The sequence below is a fragment of the Sander vitreus genome, chromosome 19 (assembly GCF_031162955.1).
Source record: "Sander vitreus isolate 19-12246 chromosome 19, sanVit1, whole genome shotgun sequence".
NCBI lineage: Eukaryota > Metazoa > Chordata > Actinopteri > Perciformes > Percidae > Sander > Sander vitreus.
The window spans coordinates 10,410,627-10,437,391 of record NC_135873.1 but is presented as its reverse complement, the minus strand read 5'-3'; the positions used below and the strand labels follow the sequence as shown (position 1 = coordinate 10,437,391).

Here is a 26,765-nt window from a genome sequence, read left to right as displayed (position 1 = left end):
TTGTTTATGAAATTGAAATAAATCTGTCTGAATGTTAATATGCAACTTTTGCTGGGGCCAACTTTAGTTTGACACGCCTCCAGTGCAAAGGGTGTTTGTAAAAGTTAATATATAAGCTTTGTTGACATGTCTAGTTTGACATCTAACCTAGAATGAGCAGAGATATGAACAATGTGTTTTAATTTCTCTGTTATTATACAATGACTTTATCCTTTTATAAAACACTTACAAAATGTTGTCCAGTGAAAGGAGCAATTAAACATTTTAGAAAATAATAGTGCTCGCATACTAGACAAAACAATAAGCTCCATAATGTCATCTTAAAATCTCATTCTCTCTTTCTCTAACTGCCCAGCTGTGTTTGCTGTCCAGCCTGGATAAACCTTTACTATGGATGGACCTCTGAGAGGGACAATTGACTGCAGCTGAAATAATCCTCAATTGCATCAGGACCATGCGAGACAATTTGCGTCCACAATCCTTTCTTTTGTGCAGAGCCATCAAGACTACAGGATGACTGAGGCATGTTGCTCTGTAGTCAAAACACGTCTTATCAGAAGTATCAGACCACTGATCAGCAAAGGCTTCCCAAAACAAAGACTTGGATTGTAATTTTTTTGTGTTGACTTTTAATTATCTTTTTTTTGTGAGTGTGTGTGGAAAAACCTTTTAAGTATTGGACAAAGTAAAAGGATTGTCTACATGAAGTGCAGAAATGGACTAGAAGTCCATGTTTAGCAGGGCAGCTGCTGCAGCTCGTGGAATAACTTAAGCCCAGACTGTTGGGGAGTCACTTCTTCAGGGGCCGAGGGATCTGATCCCAGCACCAACCTGCCCCGTCTGACTTTCCCACCTGTCTAAAGGCAGACCCCACTATCCAATGGCATGGGTCAAGTTCTTCAGGAAGCCAGGGGGCAATCTGGGGAAATCGTACCAACCGGGGAGCATGCTGTCTTTGGCCCCCACCAAAGGACTGTTGAACGAGCCGGGCCAGAACAGCTGCTTCCTCAACAGTGCCGTGCAGGTAGGTCGGTCCTGTTGCGTTTGTTGTTTGTGGCTGGATTTAATTTAACATTTCTTGAAATGATTAAGCTATGTGCCTGTCGATACAGTAAGCAAATAAGTATTTAAAAGTAGGTCAGATGTGAGCAGGAGTCACAGAAGCTTGTGCATCCTCTTGTTAAGTTACTAGCATGACTTCTTTGTAGGTTTGTGTAGGTGTATTTAGTTATAAACTATAATGTGCTGCAGTTTTATTTGTTCATTTTATAAATTGATTTAATTAAAAACTAATTGTCAGGATTTGTAGGAGCAGTTGGCCTTGTGCTGTATTGGTATTCCTTATATTACTGTTTTCTGTGTTCCTCCTACTTTTGTTGAAGTATTTGAGTCTGGCCCGAAGAAGTCAACTGACTGACATTGCCATCACTAGAAAAGGATTTAAGCTTAACATTGTTTTGCACAAAAAGTTACATTTGTTGCATACTATGTATATTTGATAACACTGTATTATAAGGTGACATTACTTTTTCTCTTACTTTGGCACCTGCTTGTTTAACTTTATTTGCTCACTTGTTACTGTCTTCCTCCAGGCAGTGCACCATGTTCCACTCTCTTACAATATGAGTAAATTACATTCAGAAATGACAAAGCTGAGTCACTGTCTACATTCGTCTGAGCTTCCTAGCAATATTTTAATGTACTTGAAGGTTGCTTTTGACTTTTGGAGTAATGCTGTCAGCCCAACAGTGAGGTCACTCTCGGAGAGTGTGACTCAGAGGGTGAGACAACCGATGAGCTAGTTGAAGATGATCATTACCTGGGGCTTTGTTTCTGTGAGGGAGTTGTTCCTCTCGTCCACTCCTCGTCCTCAATGTCCTAAAACATGCTTGAATGTTGTGTTAAGTGTAACGTTTTATAGTGTAAAGAATCAAGGTTACCTTCTCTTTCCTTTGTGTAGGTATTATGGCAGCTGGACATCTTCAGACGCAGCTTGAGGCAGCTACCTGGACACTTCTGTCTAGGAGAATCGTGCATCTTTTGTGCATTAAAGGTAGAATACAATCAGAAGCACATTTTATGTGAGCATGCTAACATTTAAGTTTGAGTTCCTGTTTTTTAGTTTCTTATGTGGTAACTGTTTGGGTTACATATTCACACTGTGTATTGAGCAGTAATGGTGACACAAATGCTTTTAATAAACAAAATGTCACATAGTCCATGTACAAACAAGTTCTTGTTCTCCTTTTCAGGGCATTTTCTCCCAGTTCCAGCACAGTCGGGAGCGCGCCCTGCCCTCTGACAATCTGCGTCACGCCTTGGCAGAGACCTTTAAGGACGAGCAGCGCTTCCAGCTGGGCTTCATGGATGATGCCGCAGAGTGCTTTGTAAGTTCCTGTGGCAACACGGCTGTCCTGAGCAAGGGAGACTAGTGTATGGAGAGGGATGTGTGTGTGTGTGTGTTGGTGTGATACCCTGCCACACATTTTGGGTAATGCACTGCAACAAACTGTTTGGCGAGGTCACTGAAAATCTTCTTCCCCTCCCTTCTCCTCCCATCAACCCCTGCCACATTGCAGCTAAATATCATCATGACAGGTTATATAAGCGCCAGAGTTGTGTTTGAACCTCTCTTGTTTTGGGCTACCATATTATGTTGCTGTTACATTTCTGTACATTTTTTGAAGTCAATTTTATGCATCCTCGTCTTTTCTACATATCACTTCCAGTTTTTATGCACCTTTTGGCACAGCAACTTATTGTTTGGCCAGAACGTGTTTTTCCCTAACTGCAGTGTAATTTTCATGTAGTTTATTTTGACTTCAACCATCACCATTTTCTATCCTTCATTTTACAACATTGTTTTCTCTTAATTAGTTTTTCTTCTCACGCTTTTGAGCACTTCTGCTTTATAGCAGTATACCTAGACAGCACAGGGTACATTTTGTTTTAATCCTGCAATAATTGTTTATCCACTTCGGAAGTCGGATTACACAGCAATGGATAAACAGAACAGTAGTGGAGAGAGCTGTAATATAAGTGAACACTGGGTTGTAAAAGTGTGAACATTAAGTCACTTTGCTTCAGAAATGTACCACATAATGAAGATGGATGCAGAAAAAGCAACTTTGGTGTAATTTTTTAGCAGAAACTTTTACATCTAAGACTGAAGCTTACGTGCCAAAATTGCTATCTTTTATAGACAATCTTAATTCTTAATCCCACATAGATCTTTGCCCTTGAGCATTCACCATGTAATGCATTGGCAGCAGCGTACCGTTGGAGAATTTATGTGAGGACTTGGCCAGTGTCAGATTAACAGGCTGTGAAGTTGTGCCTGTAACCTTTGCAGGCCTACCTTGGCAGCCTTAATATTTTATAAACTCACAAGCGCTCCATAGAAACAGGTGGGAGTTAAAATGGAGTATAGCTTGCTCTTTAAATGTGCTCCTTCTGCTGTCAACATTGAAGTCTTGATATGTAACCGTGTGTCCCACTGCATTGCATTTTTGCTCTTGGGAATACCTGCATTTAAATAAAAAAACAAAGGTGGCTTTACAACAACAGTGTTGTGGAAATATCTTGTCCCACACCTGATATATGTCCTGTTGTGTCACAGGAGAACATCCTGGAGAGGATCCACCTGCACATTGTGCCTGAGGAGACAGATGCCTGCACTTCAAAGTCTTGCATCACGCATCAGAAGTTTGCTATGTCACTTTATGAGCAGGTCAGTAGTGGGTTAGAAAACATAATAAATATTCTGTTATTTTTACTTGGACATATCCAATCTGTGAAAAAGTTGGTGTTAAAAATGTGCTCATTCAGGCTGTCTGAGAAGGAGGTATTAATTAGGATTTCCTCTTTTTGTTGTTAATGTTTTAGTTCATACAGTGTTTGTTTGCACAGACTCCACAGTAATGTGTAGACAAGCTAAACACACTAGGCAATGATAGGATTAGGACACACACACACACACACACACACACACACACACACACACACACACACACACACAGGTACATGAATCACTGTCAGAGACAGTAGAAATCCAATCCGTCATGTTTTGATAGTGGATTGCCCCAGTGGAATAAGGAGAGTGTTTCTGGTCAGCTCCACAGTGGAGCAGCAGCACCAGATATCTCACAGATGGTGTGCACATAAATTCCAGCACAACACCACATCCCTGACGCTGTCCCTGTCCCAAACCAGTTCTATCTCAGAAAACAGACAACAGACAAACACATAATACGCCTTTGGACTAAATCCCTTAGAGGCACAGTCAGTGGATTTTGTTCCACCTCGACTTCAGGGCACCCAATCCGGCAAATATTATCAAGGCCTTAATGAGGATTGCCTTGGTCAGAGGGAGATTGATAACTTCATATATTAAATTGTATGCTTGGTAATGTCAATCCTTTGAGTTGAAGACTACAGAGCCCACAGTTTATAACTGATCACAAGAATAGCAGCAAGACAAGTCATAGTTTCCTGCCACAGTTTATACAAATTGAGGAGTTTTTCTTTTCTTATTGTGACTATATCTGATCTCACTCTTTTGGAAAATGACATGCTCACTTAATAATTAGTCTTTGACCGCAGACATGCGTGCTGAAATCACACCTGTGTATCTTTTTGTGCTCATCATTACCCTCTTGGTCTTCAACTCTCTCCCCTCTGCAGTCTGTGTGCCGTAGCTGTGGGGCATCCTCCGACCCACTGCCGTTTACAGAGCTGGTGCATTATGTCTCCACCACCGCACTCTGGTAAGGCACAGGCAATATGAAACTTTCTTTGCCTCTCCATTATCATCTGTCCGATTGCACTCTGTTTTCGCTTTTCATGTCTCTCTCTGCACATTTGTCACAAGACCATAACTTAACTTTTTAGCTGACGTTTCACACACACAACAGTTTTTTTTCTCCCTACATACCTTAATCTTTATTTGTCCCTGTCTCCCTTCCTGTCTTCCCTTCCTCACTTATTCTTTCGTATGCTTCTGCTGACAATGCGTCTCATCTTTCTCAGTCAACAGACGCTCCAGGGCAGAGACGAGTCATTTGGGGAACTGTTACAAGCAGCAAGTACGATAGGGGATCTTCGTAACTGTCCAGTAAGTGGCCTATGTAAAGTGTTTTAAAGAGGAATGTGCAATTAAGCTCATACTTTTCTCAATTGTTTGTTGAATACAGTTTCTTTGGGAGTGTAGTGATTCTTAAATATTTAGTTTTTGATATTCATTTTGTACTTGGTAATAGGGCGATGTTGCTTTTGGGTAAAACTGTAGAATTTTTCTGTGTCTTTGTTCTTCTTCTCCAGAGCAACTGTGGCCAGAAGATTAGGATCAGACGGGTCCTCATGAACTCTCCAGAGATAGTTACCATAGGCTTCGTTTGGGACTCTGACCAGTCAGACCTCACAGAAGATGTTATCCGCTCGCTGGGGCCTCATCTCAGTCTTTCTGCGGTGGGTCTACTTTAACCAACATTTTGAGTACATTTTACACTTTGTATTTCTGTTTTTTTACTTCTCAGTAATATTGTGTGACTAGTGGTGGAAACTGACATACAGCTAGAACATATCATTGAGCCTTTTAGATGAAGTAATTAGTTATCCAACAGGAAATAGAAGAACTCTCTCCAGACGTGGTTCAGTTTGTCATTATCTTTTTGGAATTCTTCCATTTTCACAGCTCCCATTTCCTTTTTTTGCTGTTTAGGGTCAGTTTATTCTGGTGCAATTGAACATATGTGGGAAATAAAGTAGGGATTTATTTCTCTGTAAGTCGGGGCCCTTGCGTAAGCAGTCAACACCCAATGCCCAGTTGGCTAGCGCCACTGATCGAAAAGCCCCTGCTGGCCTTGGTCAGCTTGTCAGAAAGCCCCACCCGTCATTTCTGTGTTTTCCCGAGCAAGTGTGTGTGTGTGTGTGTGTGTGTGTGTGTGTGCGCGCGCGCGCATGCCTGTCTGAGGGAACATGTGGGCTGAACAGACGTCACTGAGATGGGGGGAAAAAAAAAAAAAAACGTGTTCAAGACTGCTTTTGTTGCAGTCTTTATATCATGAGTATGCACAAATGTGGGCAAGTGTAACTCCTCCTCTGTCCATAAAATCACAACGTCACACACATTAATAGGGTGTTCACATGAAATATGTAGGTAAAAAGTTGGCAGATGACTTACTAAATATTCCTCAGTAGCCTGTTCACATGAGTACACTGTGTTGGGTGAGCTTACCAATCAAAAAAATCAATCAGTGTTAGGGTTGTGCCGATGGATATCATCGTCCATTGTGATGGCTGGCCGACATCACGATGGAGAGCCACCATCGTGGTGCCACGCCCCCCACCCTGCCAGACACACACTAATCCTAGGCGCTGGACGTGAAATTGACAAGTGCGTCAGTCTTAAACTAGCAAAGACACTTGCGTCGGGCTCTGCGCGGTGCTGCGCAGGGTGTAAGTGCAAGCTACTTTTTCCCCCCTTACGTGCAACCTATTTGAAAAAGACCATCGCTTTGACCAGACTGGATTGGCTGTAGTGATACATTCTCTCTCTCTCTCTCTCCCTCCCTGTCAGTTGTAGCTCGCTCTACCTGCTAGTAACGTTGGACACAGAGGTCTTGAGCGAGAGAGAAAAAAACGTTAACGTGGAACGCTATCACGCTTTCCTTTCTCCCCTCGTTGGACTAAGTTTGTCGACACTACTGTGTGCGTGCATCAATAAGTCTGATGTCCTGTAGGTACGGGACGATGTTATACAGGACATGGCCCAACCCTAATCAGTGTAGTTCACATCAGTACAGTGTTCACACATTACATAACTTCTTTATTGAAGTATTCAAAACGTTTATTTGACAGCTCCCTCTTGCACGTTTCCAAAGCATACCAACAGTTGGTTGATGCCAATGAGTAATTTGTGTATATATTTATATAAGTGTATGTGTGTATGGACACAGCTCTTCTACAGGGTGACTGATGAGCATGCCAAAAAGGGAGAGCTACTGCTTGTGGGGATGATCTGCTACTCCAGCCGCCACTACTGTGCCTTCGCCTTCCACACAAAGTCCTCCAAATGGGTCTTCTTTGATGATGCCACTGTGAAAGAGGTGAGACGTTGCTTATATCATTTGTCAATTAACTAAATCAGTTCATAGACAGGCAATTAATAACTATTTTGGTGATCAGTTAATTGTATAAATCATGCCATACCAAAACATTCACTGCTTCCAGCTTCTTTAAATATGGGATTTGATGCTTTCCTTTGTTTTATTTAATTGTAAACTGAAAATATTTTTTGAATTCTTGTTTTTATAGAGGAGTCCATGGTGAATTGAAGATCAATCAATCAATCAATCATCAGGCTTTATGTTATGTTGCATCTTGCACAAGAAAATTCTTCATAGTTTAGTTTTTGCAGGTTATTAGTGTGACCACAGTTTAAAATGTGAAATCTCTATTCATGAAAATGTGCTATTCTGATAAAGTGTGGTCTTTTTTACAAGCAGCAGAAAACGGTAGCAATGTTCCGTCTCCTATCTCCATCACCAAGTCTCTTTATCGCCCAATAAGGGCCACATCGATTGCCCTTCATGAGCCTGGGTTGATAAGCCTTTATGGCACTAAAGAGTCAGCTAACCCCCCACCCCCAGTTCTACTGCAGTTCCCCAACTCTGCAGTAGTGAGGTGAAGCCTAAACAGTAATGATTATTTTCCAGATCCCTTTACTAGTTAAAATAAGGTTTCATTGAGAATGCTGTGGGGTGTGTGTGTGTGTGTGTGTGTGTGTAAGAGGTTTTATTTGTGTGTGTGTTTGTATGTTGCTAGTGGTTTTGTGTGTATTCAGTATATTGGCTGTAAATCCTTTCATCTATCCCCTTCTCTTTTTCTAAATATTGGCTTTATTTTCACATGTAAGCACACTTGAGCATGCTTTTTGTTTTACATGCTCACAATTTTCTCTGGTACTGTGGTGCAGTGGCTGGCTGGCTCTGTGTCAATCCATCAGCAGCTTGTGCTGTGTGTGCAGCCCCCCCTTCGACTGAGATGGAGGAGCTACAGCGCTCAGCGCCTGCCAAGTCCATACCTGGGTCGAAACTTGCCAGCATTTCTGTGACTCCCCAAGTCCCAGCTGCTAAATGACTACTGTAGCGTAGCCTGATCGCTGCTTTCCAGTGCATAAAACATTCTTTGTTAAATGAGGACGATGAAATATAGTTTCTTGCATATTGTAGCAGAATTGTGAATTACAGTACTTTGTACCATGGTCATTGAGAACTCCATTCTGAGTGGCTTGTGGTGTAAAATAAGTTTTTAAATTTTTTTTTTTCTGACAGTATAACTGGACACCTGACCCAGGTATCATAACTGTGTTTACCATTTCAAATGAATGCAACATTCAGACAAGTAGATGCAAAGATCATTACAGCCGCATGGCTGTGATTTTTAGTCTTACATTTACTGTACACAGTACAGCTAATGGCAGGGGACTGCTAAGCATTCACATCCACAGTCCATTTCTTTTTATTATAATTTTATATATATCTTGGCAACATTCCTTTGATTGTTTTTCCTTTGTTTTGCTTTGCATTAGTTCTTCTTAACCTCATTTCTCCTCCTACCTTCTCCTCCCCCCTCTTCCACTGTCATTTGCTTAATTAAGGAGCACACAAGCATCTGTTAGCCTGCAGCCTGCCTTTGTGGTGCCTTTGTGGCGAGACACGCACCTTACACAGCTTAGCTAATGTGATTGTGCGATTTGGCCTCAGTGTGATATATTCTCTCATAAATTAAACAATGCACAATAATGGTGAGGTTTTGTTTTTAAGTTTGCCAGTGAATTTTATGAAAGCAGTCAGATCATTTTCTGTTAGGTTAAGATTGACTTGGGTTGTGACATTCTGGTGTTGCCATGAGAGCTGTGTTCAGTTTGTAATAAGTTAAAATGCTTTATATCAGATCAGTTATACAATAAAACTTTTTTTCATACCCTTTGTGAAATGAAAACAGATGGAGTCACAAGAAAGTAAATGATCCTGTTATGTATACAATCTGTCTGCTTTTCTAAATTGAATTGGACCATGGTAGCTTGATTTCCTATTAGGGAAATACAACATTTTAAACCCTCTTTAATATATTCAAAAGTATGATCCCAAAGAAAGTATGTAGATGACGGATTATTTTCACACAAAGGAAAATATTGTTTCACTGTATTATTACACACAAAGATGCAGAATTACTGTGCCCAATGTGCTTCTGCACTGACCACCTTTCCTTTGTCTTTTGCTGTAGATCGGCTCCAGGTGGAAAGATGTGGTCATCAAATGTATCAAAGGTCACTTCCAGCCTCTCCTCCTCTTTTATGCCAACCCCGACGGGAGTGCTATCCCTGCAGATGATGTCTCAAAAAAAAACAGCAGCCAGTCTCACAACAAGACCCCGGTCAATGGAGAAGTGAAAGGTATGACCTATTTAAGCAAGCTTGTGTAAAAATCAGTATCGGTTTTGCATTTGTTTACATTAACTATTTGGACTGTGCAAACCTTTTACTGGAATAAGTATCTAATAGGTCAGAGGTCATCATAATGTCGTTATCATTATAAACTAATCAACTTTTTCATTGTGGAGGTTCAACATAGTTATATTGAGTAAGAAGAGGTTGATTTAGTGTCCTTTTATTGAAATAACAACATATTCCTTTGAGAGCATTCATCTTGGTTATTAGTGCTGTTGAGTATTCTGTATTTTTCTTTGCTTTCACTAACTATAAACCCATCCCAAGTGACCTATTTAATTATAGTGCCATACTGTAAAACACCATGAATATAAAGCTGAGGTGTTCCGCTACCTTTTTTAAATTTTTTGTTATTTGCAATCTGTCCACCCAGCTTGAGTTAAGTGTTTGACTAATAACAAATGTAATCTCATGAATAGGTGGAAATGGAAAAAGACACGTTTTTTTTACGTAAAGTAAAACTCTGCAAGGCTGGTGCTTTTACTCCCTCAGCACACATTTAATTAACCGTAAATAAAAAAATCCCTTAAATTACAAATCACGTTAAATGGAAATCAAATTCAGAGAAACCTCAGCAAACACAAAATAACTCTGTTGGACGTGTAAAATCCCAGATCATATTAGTTGCCTTTGCAGGCAGTAATGAAAATTTGTTGATGACAACAGCTGAACATCTCTGCTGTTTGGATTATATATCCCTGGATTTGTTTGGTTAGGGAGGTTGTTATCCCCTTTAAAGATCCTCCTCCAGCTCTCCATGCTGGCTGTGCCCCAGGTCCAAGCTGTGGCAGCCACTCACTGCTTATAAGAGCTGACAGGGCGCCGGACCAAACTGGATGATCCTGCAAAAACCACGAAGAACATTGTGTGGATTTTGTAATTTAAATTCTGTTTTTTAGTTTCAGGTGCAGTCTGTGTTATTTGTTGATATCAGATTTATGTTTTATCATAAGACTTACTAGTAACGAGGTGTTGTATTTTTTTTTTGTTGTTGGAAAAAGACAATCCTGCATATATGGCCTTAGCTTGACATTTTAAAATGTTTGTGTTTCCTTTTTTTCCTCATCTGCAGGTTTTGAGTCTACAGTTTTATCCCCCAAGAAGCTGGACCTCACCAGGGAGAATCTGAACGCTCTGTTGGGCCAAGACTCTTTCAAAGAGAAGACCCCTTCAACCTTCAGCAGGGGCAGCGCTCAGACCAGTGGAGGAAGGGGACCAGGTAAGAGAGGACATATGGAAAGACTATGTTTCAGAAGGCAAAGAGAGAAATTTGTAATCCAAGAAGTGAAGGAACACACTGCATACATTTCCATTTCAACAAGTCATTTAATCAAGTGTTGTTTTTTTGTTCAAACAAGTATCGGCAATAATATGTGCTTGTGGAAGTAGTGCTTTGTAGTGAAAAATGTGCAAAAAAGACATGAGTCACAATGTTCAGTGGTTATATTGCTTAGCCTTGAAAGACCTCTCAATTATAAATATTTTTGTCCACAGAGAGTGGTGACAAGCACAGATGTGGCATAGCAACCAGAGAAAGGGATAATTAAATGCCTTCACTGTAAAACTAAATCTGGCCATGTTGGTAATACAGGGGGAATTAGGGACCCTCGCTGAGGAGAGAGGTCACTAAGAGCTGGCAATTCTGCACACACTTAAGTGCAAGTAGTGAGAAGAGTGTAAATTGAGAATAGGAGATTTGTTAAGATAAGTAAATTGCCTTACTGAAAAGATAACGAATCAAAACATAGAAGCAAACCAAACTGATAAAATCTCCTTAGATATGATTGCAAGTTATATTCTGTGTGTGAAATCGTAAATGTCCTTGAGATCTGTGTCATTGTTTACCATCACTTGAATGCTTGTTGCCTGAGATTTGGTGTAGGGTAGGGAAGGTTGCAATCAGTACAATAAAATGCCAGTAGTCACTCAGAGCTTTAAAAAGCACCACAGTCAAATCTAAAGTCAAGTTATTAAACTGTTGCACATTCAGCTTTTTGGTGCTGAAGAGAATTTTTTTGAAACATGTTCTCTTCACAGAGATATCTGTTGAAATCTCAGACAGCTAACAGGACCACAGTATGATCATTCCATTTCCAGTTCATGAAACATTTTCCAGTGCCATGACTAATCCTTGTGTTTCAAAGTGAAAATATGAGACAGAGCAGGGAAACCTCTGCATGGACGTGTTTCCACCCTGCTGCCTTTCCCCTCATGTAGCAGAAAATGTACCGTATACATCGGCACACTGATGCGCTGTAATGTTGCCTCCATCTGCACACTCTGCATGCTCAGTGCCTTGTAAGTTCTGGGGACTAAGAGATGGAAAACGGTTACAAGGAAAAGGATGTAGTGACAATAGATATCTAAATGTACACTGAGAAAAATAATAATTTTAATGACGTCTGCAGTGGTGGAAATCCCCACCTGATTCAGCAGAGGTTCAACTGAGATTGAAAAAAAAAAAAAAATTCAGCATTAATTACATACTGGTTATATCCCCTCTGTCCCTCCCATTAGGGACATTTTTGCCAAATTCTGTATGGTTATACCTGACATCTCTAATGTTTTGTAGTGAAAATTGGCTCCAGCGATCTCAAGAGTCGCATCAGGGAGATTTCTCGAGAAGTTGCCCAAAGAGCTGGAGAGGTGCGTGGGATGCATCCACCCAGAAGAGAGCCTGATAGGAGCGGTCAGCGGAGGCCAGAGTCACGCTACAGAGGTTGGTCACAGAGTTGCCGGGTTTTAAGAAACTAAAGGCTAGCCTTCCACTTCCCCAGTCTTTATGTAACTGGCTATTCGAGAGCAATGTGTCAAAAAGGGGATTAAGTGCTGACGTCTGTTGGAGCCTGCCTTCATCCTACTCTCATATTCAGAGCCAGTGTTTGCCCTCTCTGTGGTCTACATGGACATTTACAAACAAACATACACTTTAAATTAGATCTCTAATAGTAGAATAGTTAAACATACTGTATGATTTAATTAGAGGGAGAATTTCACTCAAAAAATTTATATTCCTGCCACTATTTTCCCATTTCCCTTTTACCTCACAAATTGAGTTTGTGTGTTGGTATGAATTTGGAGGCTGATTGGTCTACTGCTTTAATACTCTTTTAGTACATTGTAACACACTCCCAAATCCACCATGTCAACACCCGTAGCCTGTGTTAGCAGCGAGCTCACGTCCCATCATGATTGAATGCAGTCAGCTAAAGGAAGCTAGTGGTGTTGCCATGATGAATGACGAGGCTGGAGGTGACACTAAAGTTAATGTAAGTAGTATAAATTTACAGCAGCGGGGCTAATGCCCAGGCTAGCACTTCGCTAAAAAGTCTTCTCCAGGAAAAAAAAACACCCAAGAAAGCTTAAGCAACTTTGCTGCTCTCTGGGATAACCCCTAGGTATTTATAAATGATTTCTGGCTGTATTGATTTAGACATGTTACTATTCTTCCAAAATGATCAACACCTTTGTGTACTGTTGACAACTCATCACTCTCTAAAACACACAGTATCATTTTCAAGCAAAAATGTAGAGAGCAGTTTTTGAAGTGATTTAACTCTGGCACGCAGTCAGCAAAAATCCAAAGCAATAGGAACTGTATCTCTTGCAGGCTTTCCAAGGACTGACAGTTATATGTAGTATTAAATCCACTTTTTGTACCCTCAGATGCAGCCTCTGATTCAAACACTGTCAGCTTTAAGCTATGAAAATGCATTGGATAAACGAACCTTAAAATTGAAATGAGTACTCGTACAATACAACTATAACACCACATTTTCCATGCAAAATTAAATTTAATTCTTTTTGATTTTATTTAGAAGATTAAACAAATCTTATGCAGACAAATGAGTGCTGTTTAGAAATGTCACTGCTGTGTGGAGTAATATGGGTGTGTGGGTGCATGTATACCTTGACACAGATGAAGTAGTTTCCAGGAAGGATGTCTGGCCATATATTTTCAAAGTGGCTATTATGTCTGGAAGTGTCCTTGAAATAGTAGACACGCATTCGTAACACACTATCATGTGCAGACATGTCACTTGTGCATTTGGAAAACACGCGCATGTATGCATATACCCACAAAAATACACTACCTTTCATCATGTGTATCTGCATAAACGTCTGTACGTGAGCTGACTACCCTCTGTGTACACACCACGGAGGGAAATTGACTCCTGTCAGATGTAATTCACATCTTCCTGTCATCGGCACACATAAATGTCAGTAACCCTGTTGTCGTCATGCCCTCCCCTCACTTTCTGCCCAACCTACACTGTGCTTTAGCACAGCTTTGTGTCTTGGTGTTGAGGGTTCAGTGAAAGTCAATTGTGTGGTCTTGGTAACGTTATTCATGACACTGTCTTTTGGCATCAGGTGCATCGGGGAATATGTGACAATCGGATACAATTATATCCTTGTATACATAACATTTGATGCATACATTTTTTTTATTATGGATAGGAATTTTGAAGGTGACAAAGGTTTAAGTAGATATACTGTATATGAATAATTTTACCATCTCAATGGATTAGTTAAAATTTAAACAAGTGTTATATTCTTGCATCATTGATTTAAAAAAAATCAATTTAGAATGTGTTTGGCTTTTATCATAATTCAAGCTCTCATGAAATGTATTTTGTGTAAAACCAGATCCAAGTCAGGACAGGACCTACTCCCGCTCCGTCTCCCCTCCAGAGAATGGCTTCAAACAACACCTGGAAAGTCGTCTGTACAGCAGCCAAGGAAAAGGTCCCACACGGACTGAACGAACACCCTACCTTGGTGGACGGTCCTCACATGAACCCGCTCGCACTCACTCAAGGGTCCAAGTGTTGCCCAGTGTGCCCATTATCAGTAGCGGTCATTACAGCCGGAAATTAGACCAAGTCTCCAACGGATATGATACTGACAGCAGCCAAGACTCCAGAGAGCGTCCTGGAAGTCGAGGGAACAGCCGCAGCAGGTCCAGCCGCCCCTGGAAGCCCATGCGTGAGGCCCTAAATGTGGACAGTGTTGTGAGTGCCGTTATTAGTGGTAATTCGGTAAATCAAGAGCGAAGGCAGCACAGCCCCCGGAGAAGACCTAGCAGTCAGTCGCCCTCCCGTGACCGAGAGCGAGACAGAGATTTTACATGGGGAGGCCGAGAAGAACGCAAACCCAAGAGCCTAATGACCATCTATGAAGATGAGCAGAGGCATGAAACGAGTGGCAGCCGAAGCTCGCTGGACTCAGATGACAAGGACAGGTCAAAGGGCTCAGCAACTCTAAAAGTGCGGAATGACAACTGGAAGATCCAGCGAACTGAATCTGGATATGAAAGTAGTGACAGACTAAGCAATGGCTCAGCAAATCTTGACTCCCCTGTGGTAGAGAACCTTTCTTCCAAGGACCTGCGCCCCACACCTGAGCTGCATCTGACGAGGTAAAAAAAGACCGTCTGAGATCGAGGTTTTTCTTAGCCAAGTACACAAATTCTTGGCTCTGCAAAGTATGATGCAGAAATGTTTTTGCTGTATGATGCCAGTGTCAGAATGCTGCTTTGTCATCCCATGCCCTACTCATTTATGGATTTTAGTCTCAATGGTGCTGCCATCTTTAAATGATTAAACATAACAAACAAACTGTTCTAAAAATAGCAATACCCATTTAACATAAACGCACACAAGGCAGATGTGCCAGCCTTATTATGCTGGGCTGTTGGAGATAATGAACCCAACTAGCTGACAACTCCTGTACTCAGAGGGGAGAGCCAGCAAATAGCTGACTTTCTCAACCACTAGTGAATTATTCAAGCTTATCTCTTGACAGTAAATTGGTAAAGTGCTACTCTTTTGATTATCTATTCGTCCCACAAGTTTTGATTAGTTTTATTACATCTTTTATACATTTAACAGCAAATACAAAGCCTATCCTATGAAACTACATGTGCCCCACAGTAAACATCAGTTGTTTTCACAATAAGCTGTTTGTACATGTGCTGTCTCAACATTCAAGAAAAGTGTCAGATTACACCATGTAAATCAATCTTGTTAAAAACCATCTTTTGGATCCATCTTAGTCTCTTTTAAGTGGTTGGTAAAATATAATGCTTTGGAATATCTTGTGGCAATCTACAATGCACGAATAATTGAATTTATTTTGTATTTAAGGGATCACTTCCCTCGGAGAAAAAGTGATGACTTAAAGGCTGACATATTGCACTCTATATTTCCCACTGGTAAGTAACTCTCTTACACTTAAATAATTTAATTTTTCTGCATACCAATAACTTTGTTTTAGCGATATCTACTTATTCTGTATATTCCTGGCGAAACCTGTGAATACTGTACATCATCAGAGAAAGCTAGCAGTGGTTAGGATTTGTATTCTTTTAGATGTGGTAGGTTTCATTAAAGCAAAAATAGGAAAATGTAAAAATATTTAGCATGTAATTTACACACAAATCTAGCAGAAATGTTTTCTGTGTGTTACATTGTGTACATATAATAAGCCATAAATTAAAGTATCAGGATTTCACAAAGGATTGGCCCTGACATTAAAGACATTTCCTCTGCCTAGTAGACTTCTGTGTGTTGTAAGGATCTGAAACATTTAGATAGTACTAAGCAATTTCCTTGATTTATTGTTCCATCAGTACTGTAAGGTCACTGCCTGATTGAAGGGATACTGTATGGAAATAAGTGTGCTCTGCTTCCTCACTGACTTGCCTTGACCTTTTTCCTGAGTAAAGTTTTTTTATGTTGTGCAGCACACTGAGAAATGTACGGGACTTAAAGGAAACATCAAGCCAAGTATAAAAAAATAAATAAAAAAAGAAAGTTAAAGAACTGGCTTTTTATAAATGAATTTGGTTGTCTTTTAATCCTTAATGAAACACTTTCTACATTATTGACAGAAACAAAAATCCTGGTTTGTATCAGGTCTTCAGTTCATTAAACATGACACAAAAGGTAAAACAGGAAAGGGTGAAAATTGAACCTAAAGGACTTTTAACTGTTCACTGCAGTGAATAATGTCTTCTTGGAAGTAAACCAGCTTTAAGATCCATCGGGATGCAAAATTGGGGGTCTGTCAAAAATAAAATATGATGAGCCCCAAATATGAGTCATGTTGCGCAGTTGCAATAATGGTTAGTTTTATCTTCTAGACAGGATGAGGGACATTAGATGACATGGATATAGCACGAGGGGGTTTGACGCCTGGACACCCTTCACATTCTTTACCTAGCACATGCTTGCTTGTAATAGACAGTATCGGCACAGAGAAAGGAAGGAAAATATCTTTTTAAATTAACAAATATCTTGAAAAAAATGCCTCACTAATTCCCTCAACAGGAATATGGTGAGTTAATCCTGAATAAGATGGGGAGATGAGTGCACTTGTAGGGGCCACCCAGCTGTGCCCAGCCGGGCAGAAAATGCCACGACTGGGCTTGTCAGAAGGTGGTACTCAAACATGAGGCAATGAAAATGCCATTTAGTAGCACTGCAGTTATTTCAAGGTTCCAAGAAGCTATGTAATGTAGCATAGAAACGGCAGCTACAATTTTGTCTGCTTTTAGTTTAGTCAGAGTTGAAAATAGCTTTTACACAAACCTGCCTGTGAGCATCTGCACATGCAGAGTGATTCATGTGAAAGGAATCCCTGGCAAAGAGTCAAACATTTCTGTGGCAGGCATGGTTATTTATTCACTGCTGCAATATCCCGTTTTGTTTTTTAAAATTTCTCTAAAGGATGTCCCCTGAACTTATCATTATTAAGGCTAGTATTTATCTTGATTGCACAAACGTACATTTTGTACAAAGGTTTGTGTATGTGTTTTTGTATGAAAAGCACTCAGTGGTTTTATTTACTCACTCAGGGTGGTTGCCCCCTAGTGCCTTTAAGAAGATATGACAGTGTCCTCTGATCACACACTGAACTGGGTTCAATTACATGCCTCCTCTGTGATTAGGAACATTTCAAGACTTATTTTTATATTTGAAAAGTATCTGCAGCTGTATCTTGAGTTAGTCTTGATTCATTTGATGAATGCCTTGAAATACTTAATTTTTAAACCTAAACCTGGTTAAAAATCTCTGATAGGGCTTTTGATATTCCTCAGTATGGAATATTTATGCCCTGTTGTCTGCAATTTGTATTGACAAGCTGCAGATAATGTGTCCTAAGTCAATTTGGCCCGAGTTCAGCGGCGGTAGTCTGGCCTGAGCTGCAGATTCCAGTAGTCCATTAAAGTCCAAAATCCTTTCTAAAAGCACACACATGTGAGGGGGCAGTTGTAAAGAGTTCAGTTGACATTTTGACCACAGGCATTCATTCTTATGCTGGTTCGTTCTATCAAAAGAGGGACCTAATGTCGAGGTCTGGGCCCATCTTAGTCACATTAATGACAACCTTTTGTCCTTGTTGTGAATAAATTTCATTGAGCTGCATTATACCAAAAAGGAAATGGCAGCGGAACATTCTATCTATAACCGCATGAAAGGTCACGGCTATCAGGAGATGGGTGTACTGTACCTGTTATCTTGACAGTAAATCATGCCTTTGTCCTGATTGGCTCGGCTGGCCGCTGCAAACCTCGTGAAGAGTCCATAGAAACTCACTTGAGAAGCTGTTATGGCTCAGTTTGCAGTTTGCTCAACCTCAAAGTGAGGATTACATAAACAGAAGAGTTGTGTAATGAACTTTGCCCTCATCTATGTATAAAACCCCAAATTATAATTTGTACGAGATAAATACTCTTAGTGTCCCTATCTGAAACAATACTTTTGACATAAAGTTCAGAAAAAGATAATTAGGAATAATGGTGAATAGATCCTTTATCCCAATCAATGGAGTTGTCCATTGTGTTTGTCTGCATACATCTTCTGCAGCGAATGTGTGTCCATGAGTTAGTGTGTTGAGAGCTGTAATGCTATTCTGCGTTAATGTGTTAATGCCATGGTATGAGTACATATTTACATTGTGGCATTTGTCTTAATATTCCTATCCCTGTATCATATCAACAGACACAAAAACAAAAGCTATTCCAGTTGATTTTTAAGAATGTGTGATGACGTTTTGGAGTTTGTCTCTCCTCCCCACATAGTTCAGGTCTTAATGCAAAGCTGCACTGCAAATATTCATGCTGATTGATGTTCAAGAATTTTAAGTACCCCAGACAGAAGACCGCACAGAACCACAAATCTCATCTTGACAGTCTTAGAACTGAAATGTGTAGAGTTTTAGATTTTTTTTTGTCACATCAACAAAACTTCAAAGGGCTGTCAGGAATTTTTGAATGTACAGTGTTTTAGAAACTTATTTTGGGTTTGCTTTTATGGTCTGTAAAGAGGAACATTTTGTATTACCTCTGGGAGTTTCACACTCTGGCAGTTGGTATAATTGAAATGATGTCTGATAATTTCTCTGTTCTCTTCAGTTAAATGTCCTGAATATTTTTTTTTTAGTGGATAACAGCAGGCCCCAAACAGGAGCCTCTCTTGAACTTTTCTCAGAGGTGTTCTTTATGTTGGAATGGGATTAGAGACTGGTCTGTGAGTGATTTACATGAGTAGAGTATATCTATCCTCACGTGTTTTTAAAAGGTGAATATACAGTATAGTACAGAGACACACAGCATGGCCCTCAATATGTCAATCACTGATAGCTCACATGTTTAGCAAGTGCAAAAAAACATATATACATCAGACAGCTTCACTTTCTTTTATACCATTTAGCAACTTGACTTTATGCTTTCCAGTTAATGTCAGGGACATTTTGTTGCACACCACATGGTGCATTTTGGATAGTACATTGAATGCCACTGAACCACAGCCTAATCCATGCAATCACAGTAGATGGGACGGTTTCCCAGGCAAGTGCAGTAGGCCATGTAAACAGCAGGACACCTTGAGTACATCTGTTTTGCTGGCATCCACAGCTACAGCAGTGATCCCAAAATTCTACTAAAATGAAGATTAGCCAGACGCTGAACCTGAAGAATTGATTTACATTAAACCCGGATGGGAATTATAGCGATTATTTGATAGCTGTTTTCGGGTCTTTTGATTTTAACCGTGACGGACAGGCAACCCAGTCAACCAGTCACCTTACTCTTTTGTAATTTAGCTGCTTTCTCCTTCAAGCTTTCTCTTGGCAACAGTGCACTTGGCCATAAAGATAAAGGGATTTTCGAGAGAGGAAAAAGCATTGTAAACTGCATCCTTTTTTGTTTTGTTTTTGAGAATGATATTGTTGCAGTTGCTTGCCAACACTGCAGATCAGCGTCATCAAATTGTGAATTGCCACATGGACTTAGCGGCTTAAAAATGCAATAGTGTTGTGGAGAGGGATCTGGAGTCTGACCCTGGCGTAATTGCATGCCAGCACAAAGGATTTAGCCACTAATGCTTTGAGAGAGCAAGGGGAAAAAAAAAAAGAGGGTATGCTGACACATTACAGATGGTCCTCAGCCACTCACTCTCTTCCTTGTCCTGTTAGTCAGCTGTTGTCTGTCTCAGGCCTTGTAAATCACACCCACCCTGCTAACTTGGCTAAGCTCCACATCAGCCCCCACCTAGGGACCTGTTTCTAAACATGTGTTTTTGCTGATCTAGTGGGTGGAATCAGCTATTATCTCAAAATGATTGCAGCGTAATTCATTGACATAACATTATGACCTGATTGACCTTAATAGATTGATAGAGTTTTCCTTGCTCTTATTAGTTTGCGTATGTTCCAACTTCTAAATCTGCTAGAGTTCATTCAGGGTCCTTATTGTTTCATTAGTACTGTTCGCTCAAAGCTAACGGCCTGGATATGAACCCAAATTCCCTTTTGAGGGGCCACGTTCTTTGGCTGAATCAGACAGTCAGAGTGGTACACAGGGGGCCTGAGGGTGCTCTGCCAGACTAGCTGCTTTGATACTTCCTCTCACAGCACCAGGCAATGGGCCTCACCATGACCTCTGTTAGATAACATGACTTTGCTGGAGAGACAGAAAAAAATACTGTAGCCATGTTTAAATAGAAACCCATGACAGAACCCTAGCTCTATTTTGACCATCTGTTGGTGATGACCATACATTTACAAATTAGTATGTTGTGATGCTCATTAGGCTACTTTATTGTCTAGGTGAACTAGGAAGACAATCTCTGGATCTACAAGACGCAGACAACCTCTCTGGTCAGCCAATACAAAGGTAAACCAATATCTGTAAAGAACATAACACAAGTAGTCAGTTGATTTGGCACATGGGCAACTAAAATACTGATGTTTTTGTTCTGTAACAGAAGAAGAGCCTTCCGATACACTCCCGGGATCTTGGAAAAGAACAATAGTCTGGACAGCGAGCAAGAGGAAAAGGTGGATGGTAGCCCTGTGAGCCCCATGCGTCTTTACTTGGCAAAGACCAGCAGTTCTGAGTGGAACAGCTCAGATGACCTCGCTGGACCTTTCTCTGAACAAGAAGAGTCTGCCACTCTTGCCCACATAGACCCTTTCTCGCACAACTATCCCCCACCTTTACCCCCCAAGACCTTTGGCAACAGTCCCGCTGACCCATCTGGTGTCCACTCCCAACCGCCGGAGGTGCCAACACGGTCAAGCCCCCGCAATGAACCCAAAAATGGCGTGCCCTCACTCTCGCACACCACCCTCCGTCGGTGGATTGAGACACCTGCCGAGCACAGGCTTTCATCGGATGCCAGCTCCAAGTCGGGGTCATCGGACCAGGACAGGAACGATCTGTCGGCCAGCGAGAGCGACGAGAGGTTACCCAGTCCAAAGCCTGGACACGATGACGGTCCAGACTCCCCTTATCTGACTGATATGGTTCTTCCCACCACTTACTTTTCTGTGGATAGCTGTATGACTGACACTTACCGGGCCAAATACCATAAGAAGCCTGCTTTTTACATGAAAGCAGAGGACCATACGTCATCAGGGGAGAGTGATGTCGAAGGAAGGCTCCCTTTGCCAGATGCTCAACCACCAGAGATTTCCAAAAGCATATCAGAATCAGGTACCATATGCTAGTATTAATGCTATTTATACTGTTTGTGTAACTATTTTAGCCTTTTTGTAAATGCATCGATTCAGTCTTTGGCTTTTGTCTTGCAGGTTATTCTACTACAAAGACTACTGCAAAGTGGAACCCAATTACTCCAAAAGGACTTGATGAGCATGGTTTCCTATGATTTTAGCAAAAGCATCAATAAACTTAAACCAGTTACTGGATGCCAAAAGAAATTGCTATGCACTATGACTGCTACGCAGTTTTACTCCTAACTGGGATGTGTATTAGCTCATATACTTTTCATAACAGAAAGTTGGACATGAAACTGGATGCCAAAGAGATTGTAAAAAGAATGGCAGGTGTCCTTAATAGCTATCTTGGTATGAACTGCTCAAAGCTTTGAATGAATAGTGAATTTGCACAGAGAACCAGAAAGGTACAGTAAGAAGTAAAAAAAAACATGCCTAAAATATTTTGCTGTTGATCATGTTTGGACTTTTGGAGCTCAAAAGCAAAGCGTTAGGTCAGTAAAGAATGTGTCACAAAAAAGCCACTTTACCACTCAAGAGATGAAAAGATTTATTTTACATGAAGAAGTAACACATTTCTTGCAGTTCTACTTTCTCTAACTCTATTGAATGCTTTTGTTTGATTACTCCCATCTCAGTGTTATGAGGTGTCTGCCCCAATTCTATCTCTTTTTGACACTCCTTCTGAAGAACACAAAACATGTTATTTTGTTGTATATTTTGAAAAGTAATTCAACATCTTGGGCACTCTTTTGATACAACTTAAAAATGGATCCCAAGGATCTGTGTAAATTTGAAGCTCACACAGGTTTTTGGCTGATGAGGCCTTTTCGCAGGACTGTTAGGTGCGAAAACTTACAACCTCTGATTCTTGTTGGTACATTGAGTTTATTGAGCTCTGCAAATAACATGCATAGTTCTTTTGTCTCTCCTGTCAAACTTCAACCAGAGGAGGTCTAATATACCAAAATATCTCTGACCATTAGTAGGTGTCCAGGGGCTATACTATTACAGGCAAATGGGTAAATATGTTAATTTGATTGCTTATTGGTAGAAAAGTATGTAGCACAGTAGCTTGAGGCACATCCCTATCTCCTCACATGCACACCTTCACACATCCTTTACTGTTTTATTACTTTGCACTGTATTCCTGGTCAATTGTTTTTCTTTTCACACTCCGTACAGTTATAAGCTTTATTTTTGTTGTTGTCTTTAACCGTATCAATTATTAAGTTGTCGGTCATGTTTCTTTAAGCTCATATTAGCAGCAGGTCCGCACTGGTAGGACATGTGATATTGTCATCTAGAGATAGACAAGACGTTTGTTTTTTGAGGGGGATTATTAATAATAACATGTTGTAAATCTGAGTAGTGGACTATTGTTTTTTGGTTTAAATTGTTTTATATATGCAGCAGACTCTAATGCACAGTGCCTTTTGTATTTTTCTATGTCATGACCAGATTAAATTGGAGCCATGATTTGTACAATTCTTTGATTTTAAAGAATTTTTGTAACATCTAATTTTATTTTAATTGATTAATAATTGTTAAATAAACAATTTTATTCAAGCATATCTGTGTGTCAAGCTATGTTATATTTAAGAGCACAAAGTATATATAAATATAATTTTTTTTATACGTTCCTGATGATGAACTTTGTCTTTGCTAAATAAATAGTTCTTACTGAAACAATATATATACACACCATTGTATTCAACAACTGCTGGGAAATATAGTGATTTGCTGCCACCTGCTGTCATGTATTGTTAATGCACCTAACATTAAGTATTGGCTACCCAACTAAAAATCATGCAGTTCTACAACACATTGTGCCACCTCCGACTATGAACAAAAGTATTATTTTTTTTGTGAATAAATTTTACATAAACCACATTGCATTGTTGTGTATGAAAAGTACTGCAGATGGCCAACTTTATGAACATGGATTGATATAATTCCTTCCAATGGCTTTCTGGCACCTTTGGATGCCAAATCTAATTCTATGTCACTCTCACTTTGTTTTCATTCACTAGATATTCTTCCTCCTCCATAGTTGGGCCTCACAAATGTTTTAACCTAAATACACATTTTTTGTTACCAGTTGTCAATATTTTATATTTCTGACTTTAATGTACGGTAGTGTTCAATCCATGAGTTTTACAAGGACACCTGCCACTTTACATTAAACACAAAAAAGAAAGGTCTATCCTGATGAAATGATAACTTGTGGCTCTGTAAATAATGGACAGAGAAAATACTATAGATGAATGTGCCACTGGATCAGAATGTGACCTGGAAGTGTAAAAGTCTTTCACACTCAAACTAAATATGAATATTTCAGAGAATCGTGCTAGTGCCTCTCTTAAATACTTTATATATGGGTATACATTTAATAAGTTTGATCAAGGATGTGTCAAACCCAAGTCTACTTTCTCCTGTTACAAAAACCATCAAATTGAATAATTTAACATTCAAAATGGTGGTTCACTAACGAGCTACGAAATAATGCTGAAGTAATATCCAGGTCTGGGAAATTGTTACGGTTAGGCCATGCTGAAACATTTGAGTTCCTTCTAGAGAGTAACTCTACAGCCACGTACACGGCCAATGGATTAAATAAGACCAATGTTTTGACTTTGAAACAAAGGATTTCTGTGTTATGTGGGTGTTATAACAGAATGTAAATGTTTCCTTAATGTCTTGGAAATGATCTGAGGCTCCCTGAAAGGTCTTCAGATTTTTCTGTTATGTTGATGATTCAGAACACAAAATAAACTAACATACTTTTTTCATCCTCAAGAGGGAAGTAGAGGACTTTGCAACCAAAATAAAAAAAAAGCTATTTGATCTCGACATTCACAACAATGTGCACTATAACATTTACTTTAATTCATTGTCACTCTGTATTTATGTGCGTTTATTTAATGTGTCACTCTGTATCTCGGTAGGCCTTCGTTATAGAATGAAAAGCGGCCTAGTCTTTTTTTTAATTGTTAATATGTAATCAAGGTGAAGAGTGTAACCTTCATTTAACATTGGTTAAAAGAAAAGACTGAGGGATTATATTATATATTTTTAGTATTATTTCACTTTATTTTAATTCTCCAGCACATTGCCCCTGAAAATGTCTTCATGCTCCAGCAGAAACAGTGAAGATGATTAACTACAGGTATTTCAGGATTTTACCGACTGTCCAACAGAAGAGTGCTGGAAATATCTAAAATAAGTTTCTAAAAAAGACATGAATATGTGGAAACTGCCAAAATGTTAACCGCGTAACTGACTGGGAAAAACTGGGGTAGAGGATGGATTTTCACCCCAACTCATCTGCCCACAAATAAACTATTTGTTGCCACTTGTAGGAAGACAATTCACAAATACAATTAAGTAAGATAATGATTTTTTTAAATGTAAATTCCAGACCGGAAAATAATTCTTCTGATGTTCACTTTAGGAAGAAAAGGAAAAATGTACACCATGCAATGTATTCAGGGAATCCTGACAATGTTCTGACTCTGCTCCTCATTGCATGGCACGTCTATCATAGTTTTGCTATGCTTAATTTTTAGCTGTCTTCTGGTGTGTCTTCTCCACCATCCGTCAGAGCGGGCCTGTCATATGGGCTCCACCTCTGCAGCTGCCGTACTTCATTAGGGACCATCAGCTGAGCTCAGTGTCTACTGTCAGAGTCTGACTTCTTTTTTCTCATTTCTCCTCTCTTTGCACTCTCTCTCTCAAACTGTCCCTCAAGTTCACTCACATCCTTCATCCTTGTATGGTTTCTCACTCTGTCAACCTACCTCAGTCTTTCCATTCTTACTAAATTTCCCCCTGCCCTCACTCTGCATCATCTATTCTCCCCGTACTCCATTTTTAGCCAACTCCTTATTTTTCTTTTAATTATTTTTTCTATTATTCCCCCTTTAAATCAGCACAACTCTTGTGGTTCAGAATCGACTTAAACTGATTTCATCGCACAGTAAAAACAGTTTCCATTGTGTCCACTCCAAAATTTCACATTCAAATTACAGAAAAAAATGTAATGCTTCATGGTATGCCTGTTTGTGTGCATTTGTGTACCTTTAAACATCTTTCACATGAGTGTAGCCCAAATAAACCATCTAACAATGTGGTTTCTATGAACATTGATGTGGCATTAAGGGGCAGACATAACAGATGCTGTGACAAAATAGCAAAACAATTACAGTAAGCTACTAGCAGGAGAGGTTCATAAAAACAATTATAACACCAGTCCCTGAAATAAAGGTGGTTGCAGCTGAATCCATTATGATGACTAAAATTGTTTTTGCGTGAGTGTTTTACGGTACATAGGCCTACGGCGTGTTGAAACTAAACATACACAGGTAGGTTTTTCTAGTAGCCCTGATGCAGGACTGATAGATGCTGTCGATCATGCCTTACAGTAGGCCTTCATCATTATTGTTGCAATATAGCTTCTGGCCACAGGTAACAGCACTGAGCACTGATCTACAGAGCAACAACCATGGCATGGGCTTTTTTAGTGAAACTGAATCGCACTCATTAGAGTAGGTTGTGTTTTTGCTACATTAAATAGCCTACTTCTGACGTCGACGTTAATTCTCTCGAACTGGGAAGAATGCCACCTGCCGTGCGGTCGGTTTGTATTTTCAACATGTAGTAAGGTACCAAACTTTATTAACACGAAATAACTGAAGTGTTCTAGCCCATCAGAATGAAACTTGTTCTAAAAGCCTCTGATTTATTTCCAAAACAGTGAGTAACTAATTATATTGTGGTCATTTTATTTTCCGAATGCAGAATAAGTTTGCACGGAGGGACTTTACGAGGAGTGCTTGAACGCAGCTTAGGAAAAAGCACCTGCAGGTGAGGAGACTTGCTGCTAATTAGAAGCACCAGCGAGGTTGAGAGCCAAACGACAAAAACTGTCGATGAAAAAATGAAAAAATCCTCCACTATAGTTCTTATTTCTTCAATAATACATGTAACGTTAGGCCTAACGAGTCTAACGCCTGTTTATCGCTTGAGGGCTAACGTTAGTCATAGCCCTCGACACTGGCGCCGGTTTTCACAGAGCTCAAACTGTAGTTCTTTCCTATTATTTTTTTTTAAGATAAGTGTTCCTGATGCAACTGTAGTTTGCAGGCAGTGATTTAACCAAAGATTAAATGTAACCCTTTTTTTTTTTTTTTAAATGTGTTTTGTTTTTGACCAGCTGTTAATGTAG

General features: G+C 39.9%; 1 protein-coding gene across 3 annotated transcripts in view; it reads left to right on the top strand.

Moving 5' to 3' along the window:
• Nucleotides 1-23,112, top strand: part of usp53a (ubiquitin specific peptidase 53a) — a 30,995-nt gene extending 7,883 nt beyond the window's left edge. For all 3 annotated transcript variants that reach the window (XM_078275540.1, XM_078275541.1, XM_078275542.1), the window contains 16 exons: nucleotides 356-1,024; nucleotides 1,961-2,053; nucleotides 2,253-2,387; nucleotides 3,620-3,730; nucleotides 4,684-4,766; nucleotides 5,029-5,113; nucleotides 5,320-5,466; nucleotides 6,957-7,106; nucleotides 9,289-9,457; nucleotides 10,584-10,730; nucleotides 12,084-12,230; nucleotides 14,162-14,933; nucleotides 15,661-15,728; nucleotides 20,627-20,693; nucleotides 20,785-21,515; nucleotides 21,614-23,112. In XM_078275540.1, the coding sequence (XP_078131666.1) occupies nucleotides 881-1,024; nucleotides 1,961-2,053; nucleotides 2,253-2,387; nucleotides 3,620-3,730; nucleotides 4,684-4,766; nucleotides 5,029-5,113; nucleotides 5,320-5,466; nucleotides 6,957-7,106; nucleotides 9,289-9,457; nucleotides 10,584-10,730; nucleotides 12,084-12,230; nucleotides 14,162-14,933; nucleotides 15,661-15,728; nucleotides 20,627-20,693; nucleotides 20,785-21,515; nucleotides 21,614-21,690 (3,126 nt within the window). In that variant the 5' untranslated portion in view covers nucleotides 356-880 and the 3' untranslated portion in view covers nucleotides 21,691-23,112. The remainder of the gene's footprint in view (nucleotides 1-355; nucleotides 1,025-1,960; nucleotides 2,054-2,252; nucleotides 2,388-3,619; nucleotides 3,731-4,683; nucleotides 4,767-5,028; nucleotides 5,114-5,319; nucleotides 5,467-6,956; nucleotides 7,107-9,288; nucleotides 9,458-10,583; nucleotides 10,731-12,083; nucleotides 12,231-14,161; nucleotides 14,934-15,660; nucleotides 15,729-20,626; nucleotides 20,694-20,784; nucleotides 21,516-21,613) is intronic.
• Nucleotides 23,113-26,765: the final 3,653 nt, after the last annotated feature.